This window comes from Gopherus flavomarginatus, chromosome 11 (assembly GCF_025201925.1).
Source record: "Gopherus flavomarginatus isolate rGopFla2 chromosome 11, rGopFla2.mat.asm, whole genome shotgun sequence".
Lineage (NCBI taxonomy): Eukaryota > Metazoa > Chordata > Testudines > Testudinidae > Gopherus > Gopherus flavomarginatus.
Window position 1 is genome coordinate 36,368,321 of NC_066627.1, and position 18,090 is coordinate 36,386,410.

The 18,090-nt window shown below is 46.8% G+C and overlaps 1 protein-coding gene across 1 annotated transcript; it reads left to right on the forward strand.

Annotated features, from left to right (window-relative positions):
• The first annotated feature begins 8,608 nt into the window (after positions 1 to 8,608).
• Positions 8,609 to 12,929, forward strand: SNAI1 (snail family transcriptional repressor 1). The gene is made up of 3 exons (XM_050918148.1): positions 8,609 to 8,799; positions 9,809 to 10,324; positions 11,739 to 12,929. Exons 1-3 carry the CDS (start codon positions 8,721 to 8,723, stop codon positions 11,918 to 11,920), a joined length of 777 nt encoding a protein of 258 aa, XP_050774105.1. The 5' UTR covers positions 8,609 to 8,720; the 3' UTR covers positions 11,921 to 12,929.
• The last annotated feature ends 5,161 nt before the right edge of the window (positions 12,930 to 18,090 follow it).

An 18,090-nucleotide genomic window follows, 5' to 3' on the forward strand; every position in this document is an offset into this window, starting at 1 on the left:
CAGCCTTGCTTCATTACAATGAATCCCACTGAGGATACGTTAAAAATCTCAAACAACTTTCCATGTGAAGGATGCCTGTGATCTACAATACTAATGAAATGTATCCTGGATTCTAATTTCTCCTGACTTACAAAAGCACTAGGTCTCTAACTATCTAAGGTACTCATTTGGCCCCTATCATTGCTCATATTTATTTGAGTGCCTCACAATCTTCAATATATTTATCCACACCTTGGAAACTGAGGCTCAGCGGGTGTGTCTCCACTGCACTAAGACTGGTGGCTGCTCCAGGTCAGCAGACTTGGGTTCATGGGGTGCAGAGCCTGTGGGGCTATAAAATTGCAGTGCACACATTCAGGTGTGGGATGGAGCCTAGGCTCCGAGACCCCCTCACGAGGGGGAGGGTCCCAGAGCCTAGGGTGCATCCCAAAAGTCTACATTGCAATTTTCTAGCCCTGCAAGTCTGAGTCAGCTGAATGGTCTGGCTACAGCTGTGCCAATTGTCTTTTATCATAGTGTAGACAGACCCAGACAGGCTAAGTGACTTGCTCACGGTCACATAAGAAATCTTATGGTCGTGGAGCAGGGAATTGAAGTCTCAAGTTCTAGGCTAATGTCTAGCCTCTGGACCATCCTTCCTGTTGGTAATCTCATCGTAAAAGCTTCTTTCCTAGTATAGACATGGACCTAGTTAAGTGGTGTTGAGTTAATCTGAATAGGAAAGAATCCCCCTTTTTCCTCCTTGTCTAGACAAGGCCTCAGGCTGCATATGGAGAAAGTATCTTCTGAGTGCCCTACTGCAGTGCTGGAAACTACAAAGGAAGAGATTGCAAGGAAGGAGCACTTAAATAAAGGAGCCATTTGTCCATCTGCAATGGTAGATGGAGCTAAATTGCTACTTTTTAAAACAAAAACACCTTTCATCTGAAAGACCTTGGGACAGCAGGTAATCTAAATCTATGCTCAGGATAGCATGGGAGAGGAGTAAGAAGGAATAAAAGAAGTGACAATTGATGAGATCCACTAAGGTGCTTAAGTCTCATTTTCAGCCATTGCTGTGATCCTTAAATCTGCTCAGCTGCCTAAAGTCAGTAGGGGCCTAAATTCAGTCACTGCCTAAGTTTTTGCAATAAAAGATCCCTTGGTGCTTGTTTCTGCCTCGGAACATGTGCGCTGCTGCCTCGCAGTAGGGGCCTGGGCTTGGGCCCCTAAGTCCTGTGGTGATTCATAAACTGGGGAAGATAGGCATTCAGGTGCATAATGTGTGGGCAGTGCCAATCCACAGTGCATGTTCAGAGACTGCCTACACAGCTGATGCAAATTCACATGCAGAGCTCAAACAGCCTGGGGGCAGGAGGGAAGGCAGAGGAGGATCTCTCTTTAACTATTAGCTTAGTGTGTAGGGTACTTACCCAGGATGTGGGAGACCCTGATTTTTTCTCTCTCTCTCTCTCACACTCACTCTCACGCACGTGATGAGAAGGGGTTTGAACAAGAATCTACCCCATCTCAGATGAGGCTAAGGAATATTCTGAGGTGGGGCTTCTTCAATCTCACTTTAGTTGTTCCACTTTAATTAAGTAATTGAATATTATTTGAGTCAGAGAAAGTTTGAATGATTCTATAAAGGGTACGGCATTCACTTGAGAGGTGTCAAAGCCCTGTTCAAGCCCCTTCTCATCAGGCAGGGCAGGGACTTATACAGGAGAGGGGGAAGTCTCCCACATCCTGGATGAGTACTCTAACCAGTGGGCTAAAGGTTATAAGGGAGGTCTCTAGGCGGTTGGGTACCTGCATGTTAAGGCCAATCTTTCCACAGTTCATGAATCACTAGCAGAGATAGGGGTGCCTCCCTATAGCTGGGATTTAAGTGCTGAACTCAGGGTTAAGTACACAACCCTCTCCTCAGTGCCTCTTGTTGGCTCTCTGCTTGGCATGCTGGCTCTGTGGATCATGTGTGATCTGTGATTGATCAATGCACTCAAATGTTCAATACTTTGCAACTGATTATACCCTACACCCACCTCTTTTTCATACTCATTTTAAGACTGTTACTGGGATCTTTTTTTGGGGGGGGGGGGGGAGAAGAACAACTTTTTACTGTCTTGAGGTGGTCACAGCTGGAGATTTAGCCCCATGGCTCAAATTAACATTAATTGTAATTTCATGGTTAAACCCCCATGTTTTTGAGTGCTGGCCCATAAATTCCTTTTTCATAATGCCCTTTTCTAGTACATGGAAAATCACATCACAAAGAAGCTATAATGGCCTCTAAACAGCAGAGGGAGTCCTTGCATTTTAGAGAAACTAAGTGCAGTATCTATTTTGACCAACGTGAACTGAAGCCATGTACACATTGCAGGCAGCCTGTCTTGTGGGCCTCTTCTCTGTCAGCTATCATCAAACTCCTTTCTTTAGAGTATTCCTTAGAATCGTGCTCCAATGTTTGTCATAACAGTACCAGTCCCACGGAGTTGCAATGCTGGGTCAAATCATCCATCTAAATAAAAAGTCAATCAGTCTTACATGAAGTTTGCCTCAGTCAAGTATTAGAACTTGCTTTTTGTTACAGGAAAGTTCCACTTACAGCTCTGGCCCCTCAGCACATGGAAGCAACTGTTAGAGTTTTGCTTTTACAGTTAAAATACAACAGGAATTTTTAAATGGCCTCCTACTGAGCAGAGAACTTAAAAATGAGAAAATCCTAAGTAGATAATCTAGCTCATCCTCTGGCTAATGCTGGATTTCTCCCTGTGCTTTATAAACATGACTAGCATGACTGATGGAGAAGAGGCTGCTCACTTCTTAAAAGGAAACCACTCAAGTGGGTACCGGTAACAAAGTCCCCCACAAAAGGGCAGGCTATTAGCACTACCCACTCAATAGATGCAACAAGCAAGTGATGGGCAAACCCTAAGCCCTAGAGGCTATTAGGGCTACAAGGGAGCAACTATAGACAGGCTGAAGGTGGACCTAATAACAGAAAATCAACACAAATGATTTACCCAAGGATATTCTTTGCACCCCTTTGATTTCCACACACCATCAGGCAAGGTAGTGGATCTTGCCTGGGTGACTTGCATTCATTCTGCACACTCCTAGCAGACCTTCAATGATCATTCTATCCAAAAGCTATTTGACTTCAGAACAGTCAGTCCAGGGATGAATTTAGCCCGACATTTTTCACTGCCTCCATTTGTTTGTGGAGGGCCTAAACCATTACTCATGTGCCCAATGGCAAACCACTCCTCCAGCTGAAGTCAACAAAGCTGAATGAAAGGAGTAACTGCTGCTGCTCTGCTAGTCGGCTTCAGCCTGCATCCTAGCAGAATGCAAGGTCCATAGAACAGCAAAAGGCTAGTGCAGGACGCAGAAGAGAAATTATCTACTGTGCCATTAAAGGATTCCCATCATGTTCTTTCCCCTTCCTTCCTCAGCCATTACAAGACTAAAGCCAACAGCTCTGTTAGAACCAACAGGAACTCCAGACTTTTATAGCAGATGGCTGGACCTGTGCTGTCAAGTTTTACAGCAAAGGGGAAATGTAACTAATTTGAGAGGGTCAGTGTGAGGCAGGAGCAAAAACTTTGGCTGAGCCCTTTAAAGTGAAAATTAATTATTCTCTATAGTGCTAGGAAACTGGGCTATTCTCACCCTCCTTTGGCAAGCTGGCTGTTTGCCACCCTCCAACTAACCCATGCCTCGGGGCAAACTGAAACATCTGCGGTATGCCCATAACCCCCCCCCCACCTGTAAGTCAGTATCCACTTGCATTAAAGCTCCAGTGGCGAATTATTCAAATAATCATCGCATGGGGGGGGGGTAACTGACCACTCATATATGGGGCGGGGAAAGAGGGACCCCAATCGATTTTGAGAGACTAGGAAACAGCTCCCAGTAAAGAGCTGTGTATTCTGAACAGCCCCAGTGGTTGGTCCCTGATTCTAATTAACCGCCAGGAAAGCAAGAAGCCCAAGCCAAACCGCCCACATTAGCTCAGAGCAGGTGCGTCTCATCGCCACCTCGGGGTGCCTGGGTAAGGACTGCCCGCTGCTACAGCTCACCTAGGTCCATCTTTCAACTTGCCGACAGCAGCCAAGGTGAGCACGTTTGCAAGTCAGGAACGCTCCAGGGCTTTGTTCATTACAGATGGGAAATACTGGGGGTCTGAACTTTTCCTGTATAGAATATTCCCAACTCTGCGGGTTGCAAAGCTCCCGTTCCAAACGCGCCCCGAAGCGGTGCCGGGTTGAAGTCTGCTGCCAGGGTGAGACAATAGCCCTGCCAGAGGTGTGAACTGCCCCAGTTCTTCTCCATGGGGCGTTGGAGGGACACCATTAAATTTAACACCTGCCTGTCTGGAAAGTTTTTGCCTACTGCTGTGACAAGTCACACTCACCCTTCCTGCAAAGCAACAACCTCGGGGAGCGGGAGAAATCGCTTCCTCTGGTTTTGCGGGTAGCGCATTTGACAGCGTTTTCCCTGTCAGTTTTACAGGTTTCCCTGCTGGAGTAGTTCCTTCCGTTGCTTGTGGGAGTCTTTTCACAGGTACACGAGAAAGGGGAGAAACTTAAAACAACAACAGTGACATTTCAATCGTAAAATTAAAACCGACCAAAAATGGCAGAAGGAACTCCTAGGCAGGGCTACTACCTACAACTGGCTTTCAATCGGCCAGGGTTGGCTGTGCCTCAGGGTAACCTGTCTACACTACTAACTGTTGCGTGGCTGATTGTTTTAGCTGCACCGCTAGTCGGTTCTGGGCTCATTAGGACAGCATGGGCCGGGTTTGGGTTGGATCTCAACCTAATCGACCCCCTGCGCGTACAGTCCAGAGCAAGGGAATTTTGTCCGTCCATTTCAGCCGTTGTGTGGCTCTGCGCTACTAGTCAGGTTTTCCTTTTGCTGGCTAGAGGATTCCTCATTAGGGAGAAACACTGAAACACTGAATGTTGGCCCAGCACGTGTTCCATTCACCATTGCTGTCAATGAGAACCTCTCTGCTGACTTCAGTGGCAGCTGAATCTTGCGGCTAGAGACACTGATTGAATCAATCGTTACAGTTCATGGAGAGACGCCAATTGACTTCAACAGGTTTTTGTTTTCTTTGGTTTTTATCAGGCCCCTAATACCTTAGCTAGACAGCCAGCTAGAAATAATGTATTCATCAGGAACAATCAGCAGGGTTTACTGGCTGTTTTCTGGTTTAAACTCACTTTTTTCAAGTTTTTCTTCAGCTAAAATACTTAATGGTCTGAGGACACATCTATGCCTACTAAACTGGTCCCTGTTAATAATTGCCTCTTCCTTATAGTCAATGCTGCCTGCCTCAAGCAGGATTTGTGTCTCGTGAAATGGAGATGCCTTTGAAATTCAATAGAGGTGCACCTGAGCAGGGGTCAGAATTTTCCTGCCTTCATGGGTATTTGCATCTGGGAGTTCAGTGTGGGGGAGAGCCAGGAGGATAGGATCTGAACTCAGGGGAAGTGGGTCGGTATTTAAACGTGGGAGAAAAGTGTACGCTGATGGGGGCGTTGAGTCAGTCACCTGCCCAGATCCATTAAAGAGCTTTTTTATTTCCAAGAAAGGGTGAACTTTAGTAAAACTATATGGTACAGCATTTGGGGGGTGCCCTCCCCTCCACCCCCAGCACAAGTGGCACATTTGAGCTGCAATTCCATTTTTCAAATCCTCTGTTGGCTAGAGGAGTATGGGGTTGACAAGATTACACGTGGCTGATCTAATTAAAGGTTCACAATTACATTATGCTAACTTGATTTCTGAAATGATTTTCTTTACAATGGAGTTTTCCTTATATTTTAAGTAGATGACCTGTATCTCTGGCTTCAGGCAATGCTGGTCTGTGTGTCTGACACCCTCTAGCATATCCTCACACTCGTGTGTTTAGCTTTAAGCCAGTCAGATCACCTTGCCAACTGTCTGTAGTATTTTGATTTTTAGATTTCCTAGGACAAAAAACTTGGTGCGTTTTATACAAACTACAATTTTCCCCCGGGAAACAACGTGCAGCCACTTTTCTAAATCACTCACTTATTATAAATTCCTTCTTGGATCATCCCCCTTCTGTCAATAGCACCTCACTTTATGACCCTATGGAACTGTCTCCACCTCCTTTAACTTCTCCTAATTGTGTCAATTTTGACTCACTCCAGCACAATAGGAGTTACCAACTTGAAAGGGCAGTGATCTGGGCCCGATCCAAATCCCATTGAAATCAATGGGAAACGTCAGTGGGAGTCTCTGTCCTGCTTTTAAAGGGGGGGGGTCTTCGAAGGGAGTTTATTCTGAGTTAGAACTGCAGTTTAGCGCGCGTTTGTTGTGCCTGCGGATACACACACATTTTTAAAAGCAATGGAACAGCTGTCAGTTTGGTTGAGGAGGGACCCTGCTGCTCCTGTCTATATTTTAAGGCGTTGCCAGCTACAGCCATAAGAGTAGTGAATCATTACGGTAATAGTAGCAACGTGATTTGTGCATCCTCTAATTTTATTCTAGATTTTTCTTTAAATAATCCGCCTTGCAAATTTTCATTTTATCTCCCTCTATTCAAAACCACGCAAGAAAGTATTTAAATGCAGCAGTCTAATAAACGAAGAGTAGGACGTGGCTAGGGGCGTTCTCGTGTCCAGCAGCGCAGTCCCAGAGTTGTCTAAGAGCTGGGGTTTCTATCTCCTCACCATTTGGGTGAAGTTATTAGTCAAGCCATGTGTACGCTAGAAAAATTGCACCGGTTTAGCCATATCCATTAAAACTCAGTCTAGTTAAACCAGTGTAAACGCCAACTGTAGATGACCATGTCAACACACTTCAATGGGTTTAACACTTGCTTGAATCGGTTTAGTTTAATAGGAAACTGTTTAATCAGAGAGGAGCGGGCCTCTTAAATTCAGGGCTGTCCCGTTGATATATGGGTTTGGGGCATTAAAAAAAATGATTGCAGTGTAAACTGTGTAACAACGTCTCCCTATTACTGGTTATTCCTCTCTTCTCCCCACACCCCGATTTTTAAACCCTTTGAATTTGAACCCTTTCAAAATAGCAGCACATCATGAAACTTGTCTCCTCCAGTAGCAAGGAGAATAAATCCCGATTTATTCGGATCTGAATACAGCTTTCCTTAAATGCCTGCAGAGGGCGATGCTGACCCAATCTGGAAAGAGCCGGGGAAGCCTCTGATCCACGTGGTGGTGTATTTGTTTGAAAAAAAAATAGCAAATAGCGTTATGAATTAGGTCAATAATTAAAATCGAATCAGTTCAAGGCGTCTGCTCTTGTCCTAAACTGGGCCTGGCGCACAGAACGTTGTCTGGAGCAATGAAATAGAAGATGTGTGAGAGGAGGTTCTTTGCTGATTGCTTTTCACTTTAATTTCTATCACCCTGTAAACTTCCCTAGTCTAGCTGGTTTTTTGGTGTCTTCCCTGTCTCACTTTTCCCCCGTGCTTGATGATGTGCAGATACCAATCTAGCAGCTCCCTAGCTTGCTTCCAGGCCTCCTCACAGACATCTGTACCAACAGCCCAAATTATTCTGGGGCTGAGCCCTCTTCAACCTACCCCCACATTGCCCAGGGCTTCCCAGGCCCGCACCTGCTGTCCCTGGAATGCGGAGGGCGCAGGTGGCATCTGGTTGACACGTGTGAACTTGCAGCCTAGGAGAGGAAGCAAAGTTCACCAAAGAGACAGGAGTTGTCTTGAAATCTGTGCTAATGCCTCCCTCTGTAGCAGCTCTTTAAAGACATGTGCTGCTTTGGGGACCTAAACACCCAGCTGGGCCTGAGCACAAGCATATTAGCTTGCGCAAGTCTCCCCAGAGAAACTCTTTTTTTCGGAGCAATTTGCGAAAGCTGGACCTCTCTGGGTGCTTTCTGTGAGAGAGGTCCCAGCTGTAGGGGCTGGGCCTGGGATTTGGGTCTGCTTCTGGTGGAGGGAAGAGCCAACTGTGATGTTCAAATGCGGTCTGGATTGAAACTCGCCCAAAGTCTGTCCATGACAGCGCTTGGACTGTGTCCCTAGCCAGCACAGGGATCAGAGGCGGAGAGCATGTCTGGGTGCTTGAAACCGGAGAATATCTGTGCTAAAGGGTGGAACTGACAGCAACAGAAAGGAGCTTCCTTGGGCACCGTCAGCCTGACTCTGTGCGTCTCCCACTTGCTGCTTTGCAAAGGCGCCTCTGACCGGTAACTCGGGGGCCCTAGTTGCTCTTCTCTGTGCCCCACACGTGCGGGGGGGGGGGGGGGGGGCTCTTGCCAGCCCCGGACCATGGGACTCGGTGCAGCCGGTCAGCGGAATGAGTTTGCCCGCGCAGGCTGCAGTGCGTGCAGAGACGGGCTGGCCAGGTCTCTGGGCGGAAGCCTCACCTTGTCCTGGCCCAGCGCCCTGGGGCTCCGGGAGCTCTGGCCGTGCTGGGGCTCTGGGGCTGGGCGAGAACAGGCTGCACCCACTGGCCCCCAGGACGGCGGAGACCCACCCCGCCGCCGGCCATTGGCTGCCAAGTGACAAGGGGCGTGTCTGTCTCGCCCCCTCCCGGGCCCATATTAGCAGCCGCGCGCTGGTGGGTTGCTGAGGTGGGTTGCGGCAGCCGGGGGACTGGCTGGCGGGGGCGGAGGATTTTAGGGCCAGCGTCCCTTGAAGGCCCCGGGTAGCTCGGGAGAGCGAACGAGTGAGCGATCGAGCAAGTGGAGACGCGCCTGGCCGCAAGATGCCGCGCTCCTTTCTGGTGAAGAAGCATTTCTCGGTCAGCAAGAAACCCAACTACAGCGAGTTGGAGAGTCAGACCGGTAAGTGTCCCCGCCACGGGGGCTGCAGGGGGGCGCTGGGCACTAGGTGGGGGGGTCTCCGGGGGGGTCTCCAGGGGGGCGCTGCGGGCTGGCCACGGGGACAGGAGCTGCCGGGGGTTGGGCACGGGGACTGGAGCTGCTGGGGGCTGCGCATGGGGGCAGGAATTACAGGGAGGCGTAAGGAGCTGGACACGGGGGCGGGAGCTGCTGGGGGCACGGGAGCGGGAGGCGCTGGGGATTGGGTACGAGGGTAGGAGCTGCAGGGAGGCGTAGGGAGCTGGGCACGGGGACTGGAGCTCCAGGGAAGCGCTGGGGGTTGGCGGGGGTGCCGGGAGCTGGGCACGGGGACTGGAGTTGGAATGGGAGCTGGGCAGAGGGGGCAGGAGCTGCAGGGAGGCGCTGGGGACGGGGTCCGGGGCTGGAAAAGGGCACTGTCCGCACTGTGGTGCACCCCGGGCACTGGAAGCTGCGCGTGTTGCGTCCAGGGCGCCACCCACGTGGGAACACCGCGGGCGTGAGCGGAGCCAGGGGCGCGGCCTGACTGGTACCGGCCTGGGGCTGCGTTGTCCGCGCAGGGGTCTGCCGGAGGGAGCCCGGCATGTGGCGGCTGCCCATGTGCTGGCGCCGGGAGGGCTGGCTGGGCGCGGTGCACAGGCAGCGCACCTGCCTCGCAGCCTGAGTCACGGGAACCCTTGGCCCAGTCTGCGCCCCGCGTTAGACACGCCGCCCTCGCTGATCCGCTAGTAGGGCCGCGCTGCAGAGTAGCGCGCTGCGCACAGCACCTGCGGTCCGAGCGTGGGCCGGCCAGGAGCTCTGGGCCCCCACGGGAGCGGAGGGACCCCGCTGTGCGCTTTCCCTGCGCGGTTCGCGCTGCTGGGGCCCGATTCTGCCCCCACCCCACAGAGTTCAGTCAGAGGTCCCGGGATCAGGCCCCTCCCCAGCCTTGCGCTCTGAATGTGGCTGCGCATCCTGGGACTGGCTAACCGCCGCCCGCTCTGCTTCTTTCCAGTGATCGTGTCGCCCTTTCTGTACGAGAAGTGCCCCCTGTCCCTCATTCCCCAGCCGGAGGTCCTGAGCCCGGGGGCCTACTACCCCCCGCTTGTGTGGGACACGGGGCTGCTCTCCAACTTCTTCTCCTCGGAGACGGAATACAAGACATGCGCCGCTTCCCCCAGCCCAGAGTCCAAGCCACTAGACCTGACCTCCCTGTCCAGCGAGGAGGATGAAGGCAAGACCTCTGACCCGCCCAGCCCGGCCTCTTCTGCCACCGAGGCGGAGAAATTCCAGTGTAGTCAATGCAACAAGTCCTATTCCACCTTTGCGGGCCTTTCCAAGCACAAACAATTGCACTGTGATTCCCAGACCAGGAAATCTTTTAGCTGCAAGTACTGTGAGAAGGAGTATGTGAGCCTGGGGGCTCTCAAGATGCACATCCGAAGCCATACCCTGCCCTGCGTGTGTAAAATCTGCGGCAAGGCTTTCTCCAGGCCCTGGCTCCTGCAGGGCCACATCAGAACCCACACAGGTAACAGCTGACTCTGGAGTTTCTCCCTTATCTCCTCCTGCTCCTGCCTCAACCCCCAGGCCTGCAGCCTGAAGCAAAGCAACAGTTTTGTATCTTATCTGGGGGAGATAAGGGCTTCCCAAACCCTGAGACCTCTCTCTATAAAATGCCCTTTAAATACCTTTCTGCTAAAATCACAGGGCAGATTCGTAATAGGTGTAAAATCAGGATAACTCCATTCGGTTCATTTTGCACCCTTGAGGATCTGGCCCCAGGTGTTCTAAAGAGCGCACGGAGAATTAATGTTGAAAGCTTGAGCAGAGATGCACTTTCAGTGACAGTTTTGTGGTTTGGGTGTGTTTTCACCCTTTTGTTAAACAGCTAACCCGCTTACCTATGCTCCTTCTCCCCTGCCCCTTTCCCCCATGCTTTTTTAGCTCCTGGAGTAGACCACCTTGATGTGAACACTGGCCTGTTACCCAGCATCCCTTTAATTCCCCAAGCATATGAATCCCTCGTGAATCAAGGAGGATAAGCTTAGTTCCAACACAAAAGCATCATTTCAAACCTCATTGGTTTTCATTGTTTGGCTAATGGTACTATTGAGCAGGGAGAAGGGGACACTGAAGGCTCATGGTCTGTGTAGGCAGGTGCTTTAATGTAGCAATGCTGTTAGCATCGTGCACCTGTTACTGTAGTGCCTCAGGCAAAGCAACAGACTTGCAGCTGCCAGCCTGTTGAAGCTTTTAGCTTTTAATCCAAGAAGTATCACATTTACAATGCGTCTCCCTCAGCATCCTTTGTGCTTGCCACAGGGATAGTTTAATTGTTGCTTGGTGCTGATTTCACACCCTCTTAAAGTACTAAAGATGATGTTTGAAGGAAACTAGAAAGACTTAATTGTGCTTTCTGAATTGAGCAGGCACATTTCTTTCTCCAGCCTTTCTGCCAGGAATTCACCCTGCTTTTCAGCACTGGGAGGCGGATGAACAGAAAAGGAAATAGCTATGCTCCAGTTCTAGAGCCCTCTGCTTTCAAGCACTGCCTGCTGTGACACAATAATACTCACTGTGCAGTCAGGTTCAATGACACCAAACCTTCCCATGAAATATTTGTGTCCTTAATTACTTTGTGAAATCATGAGGGTTTTACCTTTCCCTGGCTTTACTTTTCATACAATCTTGTGGAACTGTTTGGGAATGCTCTCTTCACTACTGAATTCCTAAGTGTAGCATTTTGTCTAAGTGGATCACACACATACCAATGTACATGCATTTATATAGAGAGATTCAGAAATGTCCTTTAAAATCTCAATGAAGTGCTCAGTATTTTTTCAAAGAGCTTTTAACAAACTTTGCCCATTGAATGGCTCACTCTTTGATATTCTCTGTGTTGATGCACTATTTAATTGTGAATGCTTCTCTTTGTTTTATAGGTGAAAAGCCTTTTTCCTGTACACACTGCAATAGAGCCTTTGCTGACCGCTCTAATCTCCGAGCCCACCTGCAGACTCATTCAGATGTAAAGAAGTATCAATGCAAAACCTGCTCCCGGACTTTCTCCCGAATGTCACTACTTCATAAACATGAAGAAACGGGCTGCTCTGGAACTCGCTAAAGGTTCTAAACCCCAAGGACTCTGACATGCAAATACATGTATTGTTACTAGTTTCTATAGGAGGTAGTTTCCTTCTTATTGCCATTACAGTGTCTATGAAGCCCTGTATATCCAGCTGCTTTGGGCCTTAAATGATATTTTTACCATGCTCTTCATCTTTATACCTCTGGCGCAATTTAAAGGTCTGATCCTTCTTCCATTGAAGTCAATGGTGAAACTCTAATTGACTTCTGTCACCACAGGATCAGACCCTCTACTATGATTGACTGTGCCTTATATAAAATGAAGGCATGAAGAGTTTCCCTCCACTCCAGCTAAATTCAGTGGATGCCGGATCAGGCTTATTGTATCAGTCTGAGTGTTGCTATAGACTAAACAGGTGCCTGTTGGTTGCTGAAGTCACCCAGTACCTTGCAGGATTGCGCCCTGAATCATGACATACAGCTGGTCTGAAATATATATCACAGTTGTGTGTGTAGTTTTTTGTTTTATTTTTTTAATGAAGGACAAAAGCGAAGTGTTAAACATAAACCCCTTCTTCTCCTTGATTGTGTATATGCCGCCTGCAGAAGGTGTAACTATGCAATAATACAGTATCACATTAGTTCTCAAGCAGCTGCTTCTCCCCCAACACAATGACAATTTGCAATGCCTACAAGATTAACAATGTCCATAAAAGGCATTGGTAGCCATTTCAAACAAGAATCCTGTTTACAGAGCAGCTATGCACTCAAGCACCTGTTAATATGACTCTTAACAACTGCTTTTCAAGAGAACTGTGACTAATAGCAGGCACTTGTCAGATGATACAATGGTGGCTTGTGCAAAGCACTGGCCATTGACAGGTGTGTGCCAAAAGAGCTATTTATGGTTATTGACAGGTGCCTAGTGAATGCATCTTTCTTTGTACATTTGTTTTCACACAATCATAACAGAGTATGTTTACATTTCAAAGGTACACTGGTATTTATATTTTTGTGCCACAATTTTGTACTGATGAAACTTTTTATATAATTATATACAGTTTATTGATATTCAATAAAATGGTTAATTTATAATATGGTCTTGTGGCTACTTTTTTCTTTTTAAACAGCGACTGCACACTTGAAACTGCAACAAAAATATATACAAGGGACCAGACTGTGACTCACTCGTGTGTAGACTCCTTATCAGATTTTGTGTTAATAATGGCTCACTAATGTGAACAAGGGGTACTCGCTGTCTAGCTCAAAAACTGATGACAACGCTTTAAATTCCTGAAAGCTCTTATGAGCCTATGTAGCTGAAGGTAAATGGCAACGGTAATCTGACCATAGCACCAGTAGTAGTAATATGTCCTGAATGCACATGAAAAGGGGTAGTAGGTGGCTGTAATCATGGAGATGTTTTTTTAGATAAAATTTGTGATGCAGCTGCAAAGAGCCTTTGTTAGAGTGAAATTAAAAAGTGGTTCATTTGGGGAAGTACATGATATGTCTTAATCACAGACACAGCTCACCCTTTTCTCTTTTCAGTTGAGTCAGAGACAGCAGACATGGAAAAGACCTATTAGGTCATCTCCCATCCACCAAACAATGCATGAATGTTCTCACCGGTTATTTTCTAGTGCTCTTTTCCCAGAAATATCCCAATCACTTCCCTTGCGACACTATTCAAGGATCTTAGCCAATGCCACAATCAGAAAGCTCCTCCTGATATCAGCCTAAATCTGTACCCTTTGTAGCGTTGAAAAGGGGTGGATGACCCTGTGACAAGCACAGTGCTGGGGTGCAGGTGATCTGCCTGCCACTGCAGTCTTAAACATCACGATTTATGGCTTGTTTACACTTGAAAGTTGATTTGGATTGAGGTTGAATGTGAATTTAAAGCATGACCACTATTCCTGATTAGCTCCAGGTGCAGACAAGCCATATTATGGAGTAGTCTGAGACAACCTAGTGCAGGATATGCCTAAGACTTGTCAACACTAATGCTCCCACCACCATGTTCACTGGTGGGGCTGCACCACAGTGAGAGATCCCAAGCATTGCTAGTGGAGAGAAAGCATGTCTAACTTCCTCCATCTCTAAAAGGGATAATAATGCCCTTTACCCCTGAGATGGAACTTGGTTCATGTAATGTTTGCAAAATGGTTTCTTTGAGACCCTTGGTTGGAAAGCAAAACAGAATTATAAATTATTAGTAAATCATTTCTTTCCCTTTTCCTTTACTGAACTTGAAATACTGTGGCATGGCAGAGTGGAGTTAATTGGTGAGTCTGATACTATACATTCTGTATTTGCCTTGGTGCTATTTCCATTAATGGAGCCATTTTATGGGCCCAATCCTTGCACTCCCAAAACACTCATTGCAGACTATGGGAATTTTGAATGCTTAAAGAGTGCCAGATTGGTCAGTTAATTGGCTGGAGGATGTAAATCTATATTTTACAGATTGGCTTTCCTACAGGCTAAATTTTTCGTTGCTGTCCCATTTTCCCCCACCCACCCGGTTTTCATGATCTCTGAGATATGGTTTTTAAATCAGAAGCAAGAGTGATGTTCCACTCCCAGCATTACGTGTCTCCATTTCACCTTTTTAAATCATTGGAAATGGATAAAATCAATTCAGCAGCTTCCAGTCAAACACTTACTGCATAATTTCCTTTGGGTTTCAAAAGGCATTTTTATAAAACAGGAAGATGTGTGGTTGTAAAATGGAACAGATCTGCTGTGCAGTCATTCTTTAATTAAGTGCTCACCCAGCATAAACCAACTTTCCCATCTGAGCCTGGCTCGTTACAATCTTTATTATTGAGTAAGGGAGGAAGTTGGAGTTTTGTTGGATTATTTCCCCCCCCCCTTTTCCCAACAGGAAACAAATGACATTAAAAAACCCAAACCTAGTGAAATTAAAAAGAGAGACAGAGCATTTCACTAATTACTTTCCGCTTTTTATCTATAAAATCCTGGATTTGCAGTAGTAACTAAATTGTTTAAAAGGAGAAAATGTCTAGAAGGGACCACCTTAAGGACTAGGAAAGGAGACAGAGGTTAGGTCTGGGCATTCAGGGAACAAATATTTATAGACATGCTTTTTATATATAGAAGGAGTGTGTGTTATATGTGCTTTGAGAGCCTTGATTGGAAGGTACAAAATAACAGCTGAGTGTTTTATTTTTCAGTTCTTTGATATGACTATTCAGTTATAATTTTGTTTAGTGTTCTGACTTTGTGTGGGTGTTCAACTAAATATTAAGGGCCATACCTGTCTTTGGTCCATGCTTGCCATAGCTCAAGGTGTAGGGCAAGGCTAGCATAAGGCCCAAACCAAACATTTTTGTGTAGTTACGTGAACGAAGAATCACCCCACTGGTTCACATTGCACGTACTGTCAAACAGAGTTAAATATGCTGGCCAAGCACCTAGCAATCCTGTTCCATTTGTTAAGAACATAAGAATGGCCACAATGGGTCAGACCAAAGGTCCATCCATCTCAGTGTCCTGTCTGCCGGCAGTGGCCAATGCCAGGTGCCCCAGAGGCAATGAACAGAACAGATAATCAAGTCCTCAGTGATTTGAGCATTAGCCTGCTAAACCCAGGGTTGTGAGTTCAATCCTTGAGGGGGCCAGTTGGGGATTGGTCCTGCTTTGAGCAGGGGGTTGGACTAGATGACCTCCTGAGATCCCTTCCAACCCTAACAATCCATGATTCTAAGTGATCCATCCCATCACCCAATCTCAGCTTCTGGCAAGCAGAGGCTAGGGACACCATGCCCATCCTTGCTAATAGACATTGATGGACCTGTCGTCCATGAACTTATCTAGTTCTTTGTTTGGGACTGATGGTTTTTCCTTGCATTTACATCCATTGAGGCTAAATCCTGCCTGTGCCATTGGCTTCAAGGGGATTATATTAATATGCGTAAAACAGACCAAAAAGGGTTTGTTCCACATGATGTGAAAAACCTTATCTTCTGCAGTTCTTGGGCTAAATTGTGGCCTACTCAGCTACATTCCTGTCTTTGGATGGATGAGGTTTGGGATGCAGGGCTTTTAGAATTAAGGGATTGGGGGAGGATAAATATAGTTTGAAAACAGCAGAAACAAGAAACCCAAACTATTTGGAAACATGACAGGCCAGATCATTGGCCTTGCCCATGTTATAACTATATCCTGGTGTAGAGGATGGGGCAGGATGTGGCCAAAGCACCTTGCACTTCATGGCCAGTTATTGTTGGTGTAATTTAGAGCAGCCTCTAAGGCTGTGTTTATACTATAGACCTTACAGCGGCAGAGCTGTACTGCTGGAGCTGCACCGCTGTAAGGTCTCCTGTGTAGCTGCTCTATGCCAGCAGGAGAGAGCTCTCCCACCTGCATAATTAAACCACCTCTAAAAAGCGGTGGTAGCTATGTCGGTGGGAGACGCGCTCCTGCCAGCATAGTGCTGTCCACATAGGTGCTTTTGAGGGTGAAACATATGTCGATCAGGGGTGTGTTTTTTCAAACCCCGACTGACAAAAGTTTTGCTGACCAAAGTGCTAGTGTAGACATAGCCTAAGGCTATTTTAAATTATGCCTGGGTCAGTAATGGCTCTTGGCCTATCTCAGGATCAGGGAAGTGGCTTAGAACCACCTCTCCTCACTCCCTTGGAATCTGTGCTGATCACAGCTCAGCCAGAGCCCTGGATCAGCCTCACTATTTTAAAAACATGTTTTGAACCACAAATACGACTTTGGAGATGTTATAAAGTCTTTCAGTTTTTATATACATTAATTCTATTGTGTCACAAACTGGTGAAAACCTAGACTGAGCCAGTGATGTTAAGAAATCACTTTTAAGTGAGAGATAGGGTTATATAGCGGGTAAAGCATTGGACTGACTCTTAGGAAACATGGGTTCTATTCCCATTGCTACCACTGGCCCATGAGGTGACCTCAGGCAAGTCATTTCACTTCTTTCTGCCTCAGTTTCCTCATCTGTAAAATGAGGATAATGATACTTAAGGCTTGTCTACACATACACTCAGGAAAATTAATCCAAATGAATTTTTAAAGTGGATTAGTTAAACTGCATTAAATCTCTGGGTGGACAGTCTTGTTTAATTCTGAAGTTAATTAAGGAAGTGAATTAAACTAAACTGAATTAAGGCCACCACAATTCTGAATAAGAGTTCCCACAATAATGTCTTAATGTAGTTTAACTAATCCACTTTAAATTCACACTTTTAATTAATTTGGATTCACTCTCCTGAGCGTTCTGGTGTAGACAAGCTCTCACCTCTTTTGCGAAGTCTTTGAGATCTACAGATGAAAACTGGTAGGCATTATTTTAATTATTCAGGTTTTCTTTTTTATTTTTTACAAAACAATACCTCCATGTTAGCTATAATGGCAGAACACACCTTCAGAAAGTGATGCCCACTCTGAAAGGATTCTGCAGTCATGCATCACATCATAAACCAGGGAGTCATCCCTGACTCGCTAACTGGCTCTGTAAAGTGCAGACTTGATGACTAAGGCAGAGGTTCATGCTGAAGTATAGGCTTGCCTTTTTTTTTTTTTTAAATTTCCAGAAATAAACACAGCGTAAAGCTGGTCTCCTGAGCCCATGTGTTTTACCCAGGTAGGAAGGACTATAGTTTCTGAGGAGGGCAGGAGACCTGTGATTAACAGGAGGAGCCATTTGGTGACCACCTTGTGTGACCATCTGCAAAAGATTATATTGTCAATGCTAATAAAAGCTGTGATTCAATCAACTTAACTCCAGGTATCACAAGGGGCCCCTGCACACAAGGGGCTGCAATTGTTGAAGATCGTGAACCCCAGTGAGCAGGGTTTGTTGGCTCTGCATTGACATTCTCTTTGAGCTGGAAGTGTTTTGTTTTGTGTTACACTGACAGAGTAAATGTTTGAACTCCCAGTTTTAATTTCCACTCACTCTGAAGTACCTTTCAAACAAGCACATACGTCCTCCCTGCTTTTAGGCAAACCAAGCAGTGCATTTTCTTTCTGTAGGTCTTCACCCCCCGCCGAGTGAATTAAGGTTGATTTGAAAGCAGGGCCAGCTAATATATCTGTGTTTTTACCAGCAGCCCAAGAGAAGGATGTGCTAAACCGCCCCAACCAGGAACAGCTTTGGAGCTTCTGGTGCCCCAAGCTACTCTAAATTACACTGCCCCATACAGGGTC